At 31.0% G+C, this 3,400-nt stretch overlaps 1 protein-coding gene across 1 annotated transcript in view; it reads left to right on the top strand.

Annotated features, from left to right (window-relative positions):
• Nucleotides 1–1,767, top strand: part of LOC107644465 (cation/H(+) antiporter 24) — a 4,614-nt gene extending 2,847 nt beyond the window's left edge. Inside the window, exon 3 of the mRNA XM_021107043.1 lies at nt 393–1,767. Within this exon, the coding sequence (XP_020962702.1) occupies nt 393–1,601 (1,209 nt within the window). The 3' untranslated portion in view covers nt 1,602–1,767. The remainder of the gene's footprint in view (nt 1–392) is intronic.

Here is a 3,400-nt window from a genome sequence, read left to right as displayed (position 1 = left end):
CTAGCTAGTGATTAGATGTGTATTTTTTTAATTTGTTAACTCTATTAAATGGTTTAAAAAAAAAAAACCTCCGGCCAACTTTTCATACAAAATTATCATCACATTATGTGTTTCATCACAATTTTTGCACTATTTAATAACTTTGAATAATTTAATTTCACGTTGTAAAGGATTTGAAGTTTAGGAAAATAAATTGTAGATTTATTTTTTAATGAATACTCTTATAATGACATCTTTATACGGAGATGACATTGTAAATTGTTAGATGGTTACTAAATATGTTTGACTGAACCATCTAACAGTTTACAATATCATCTTCGGGTGAAGAAAATATGATCACGTGAGTATTTTCTCAATTTTTTTTCCTTGTTTCAAATTATATATGGAGATAGCTGTTTGCATTTCAACTAAATAGCTCCTTGTATCTATCTTTGTTCTTTGTGTGCATGCAAACACAGATCATAAAGATACCAGGTTTCACATTATTAGTGCTTATGACAGCAGTTCTAACTGCAACATTCACTCCATTGATCTCCATAGTGTATGATCCAACAAGGCCATATATTGTGAACCAAAGAAGGAACATTCAGCATCACCTTCCAAACACTAAGCTTTCAATGGTTCTATGCATTCAAGATGATGAAAGCATAAATGGTCTCATCAATGTTCTTGACATATCAAATCCAAATCCAAATCGTCCCTTCATAGTTCACACTGTTCGATTATTCGAGCTTGTTGGCCGTGCTAGCCCTCTATTTATAGACCATGACAACCAAGAAATGCCTTCCAATTATCAATGGATGCACATTGTAAATGTTCTAAGGCGCTATCAAGAACTTAAAGGGAAATTTGTGGAGCTAAAGTTTTTCACAGTTGTTTCGCTGAAGCAAATGATGTTCCAAGACATTTGCTTGATTGCTTTAGAAAATGAAGCTTCTCTGATCATCTTACCTTTCAAGAAAAAACATGTTTATAACAAGGGCATGATCCATACTATAAACTCTCAAGTGTTGAATCATGCACCTTGCTCTGTTGGTATTCTTGTTGATAAAGGAAGTAATAATCTTATTGAAATGATGACTGCAGCAAGAAATATTGCTGCTGCTCCTTCTTCCCTTCGTAGATTCGGACGGCGATATGCGATGCTATTTCTCGGAGGAGCAGATGCAAGAGAGGCTCTTGTTTATGCAGATATGATAGCTGCAAACCAAGATGCTTCTCTTACTGTGATTCGATTCTTGTCCGCAAACTATGTAGGGGACAAAGAAAGGGAGAAGAAGCTAGATGATGGAATTGTGACATGGTTTTGGGTTAAGAATGAGACAAACAACAGAGTGAAGTACAGAGAAGTGGTGGTTAAGAATGGAGAAGAAACAATTGCAAGTATTCTAGCTATGAATAATAATGATAATGATGGTGATGAAGATTATGATCTTTGGATAGTTGGAAGAAAACAAGGGATAAACCCTGTTCTTCTTACAGGGTTATCAGAATGGAGTGAGAGTGAAGAATTAGGACTCATAGGAGATTATATTGCTTCTGAAGATTTTCCAAGTTCTGGTTCTGTTTTAGTTATACATCAACAAATTGTAAGAGGATAAACAAGTTGAGGTCAAATGGTTATGAATGCAGCACTTTGTTAACTTAACATTGACATGGGTAGTTTAGTAATTTTAGATGATAATATGTAACCTGTTTTATTGGGTTTAGTTGAATTAGTAGAGCAGAATTAACTTTTATTAAAAGTAGTATAAATAGTACTGTTAGAGTTGTACTAAATTATGTAAAAAGTTAATGAAAGTCTCCTTTTTGGAATGTATTAGACTACTAGTATCAATAGCTAGAAATTAGTGATAATATAATGATTAATTTATGGTAAATCTAAATTCTAGGGCAAGTTACTTAAATAAATAGAATAGAGAAAATATTTACCCAAATGTGTAAAACTGGTTCTTGTTACCTGCATGTGCAAAAAGTCATTTCTATGTAATCCGTGGCAACCCACCACGGTTTCAAAACGTGCATAAACCGTGGCAGGTCCCAGCGGATTATGGCCAAAAGATATAGAGTGTAAACACCACGGTTTACTAAGGAGAGATGGCGTGCATAAACCGTGGAGAGAGTCACCACGGTTTATGAAAAAACTTGTTTGCACATAAAACCTTGTGGGTCACCACGGTTTATGTGTGGTAAATAATGGTCAGAAAACCTTGTTAATTTTATGTCCAATAGAAAATGAATTTATTAGCACAATAAAACTATAACATATTAATGAGTACAATAAAATAATTACTTGTTAATATTGGTATATTAATATTCATTAACATGCTTATTGATTAAATCTTTTATATAGATTTAATAAATTCACATATAAGTGTATATTGATACATTAGTATTTGTTAAATTTAAAATAAAAAATATTTATTATATTATAAGAATATTAATGAGTACTCTAAAAAATATTAATAAGTAATTATTTTATTATGTTCATTAATATTTTTTATAGTATAATAAATATTTAAATATAGTGTAAAATGAAAAATAGTGATAAACATAATGAAAAAATAATTGATAATACATGTAAAAATTTTATAGTATATATTAGTCAATAATACATAAAGAGAAGTAAAAATTTTATAGTATATATTAGTCAATAATACATAAAATTAACAAGGTTTTCTGGCCATTATTTACCACATATAAACCGTGGTGACCCACAAGGTTTTATGTGCAAACAAGTTTTTTCATAAACCGTGGTGACTCTCCACGGTTTATGCATGCCATCTCTCCTTAGTAAACCGTGGTGACCTACCACGGTTTACACTCTATATCTTTTGGCCATAATCCGCTGGGACCTGCCACGGTTTATGCACATTTTGAAACCGTGGTGGGTTGCCACGGATTACATAGAAATGACTTTTTGCACATGCAGGTAACAAGAACCAGTTTTGCACATTTAGGTAAACGTTTTCTCTATTCTATTTATTTAAGTAAATTGCCCTAAATTCTATTTAAGGAGTTATAATAAGTTGATGTAAAAATAAGATGAATTTAAACTCTTAACACTTGTTTAAGCATATGATTGAGCTAATTATTTAACCAACTCGAGTTAATTAGTAGATAATTTTTTATACTCTTTTGCATAAGTAAAGACAATTTGTAGACTTTTATAAGTTTCTTTTTATGTCTATACCACTTTTTTTCTTCTTAAAAAAAACTCAATTCACTATAAAATTACAAAAAAAAATCACAAAAATTAACTATCGGAAATTTATTATAATAAATGTTAATCTTTTAGAATTTAGACTTTAGAGATAACGCTGCTGTTTTGATACACTGAAATCTATAGTTATTAGAACTGAATTGATAATCAAACCAATCCGGCTACTTGTTTAACTGG

Source organism: Arachis ipaensis, chromosome B01 (assembly GCF_000816755.2).
Source record: "Arachis ipaensis cultivar K30076 chromosome B01, Araip1.1, whole genome shotgun sequence".
Lineage (NCBI taxonomy): Eukaryota > Viridiplantae > Streptophyta > Magnoliopsida > Fabales > Fabaceae > Arachis > Arachis ipaensis.
This window is presented reverse-complemented; position numbering and strand designations above follow the sequence as displayed.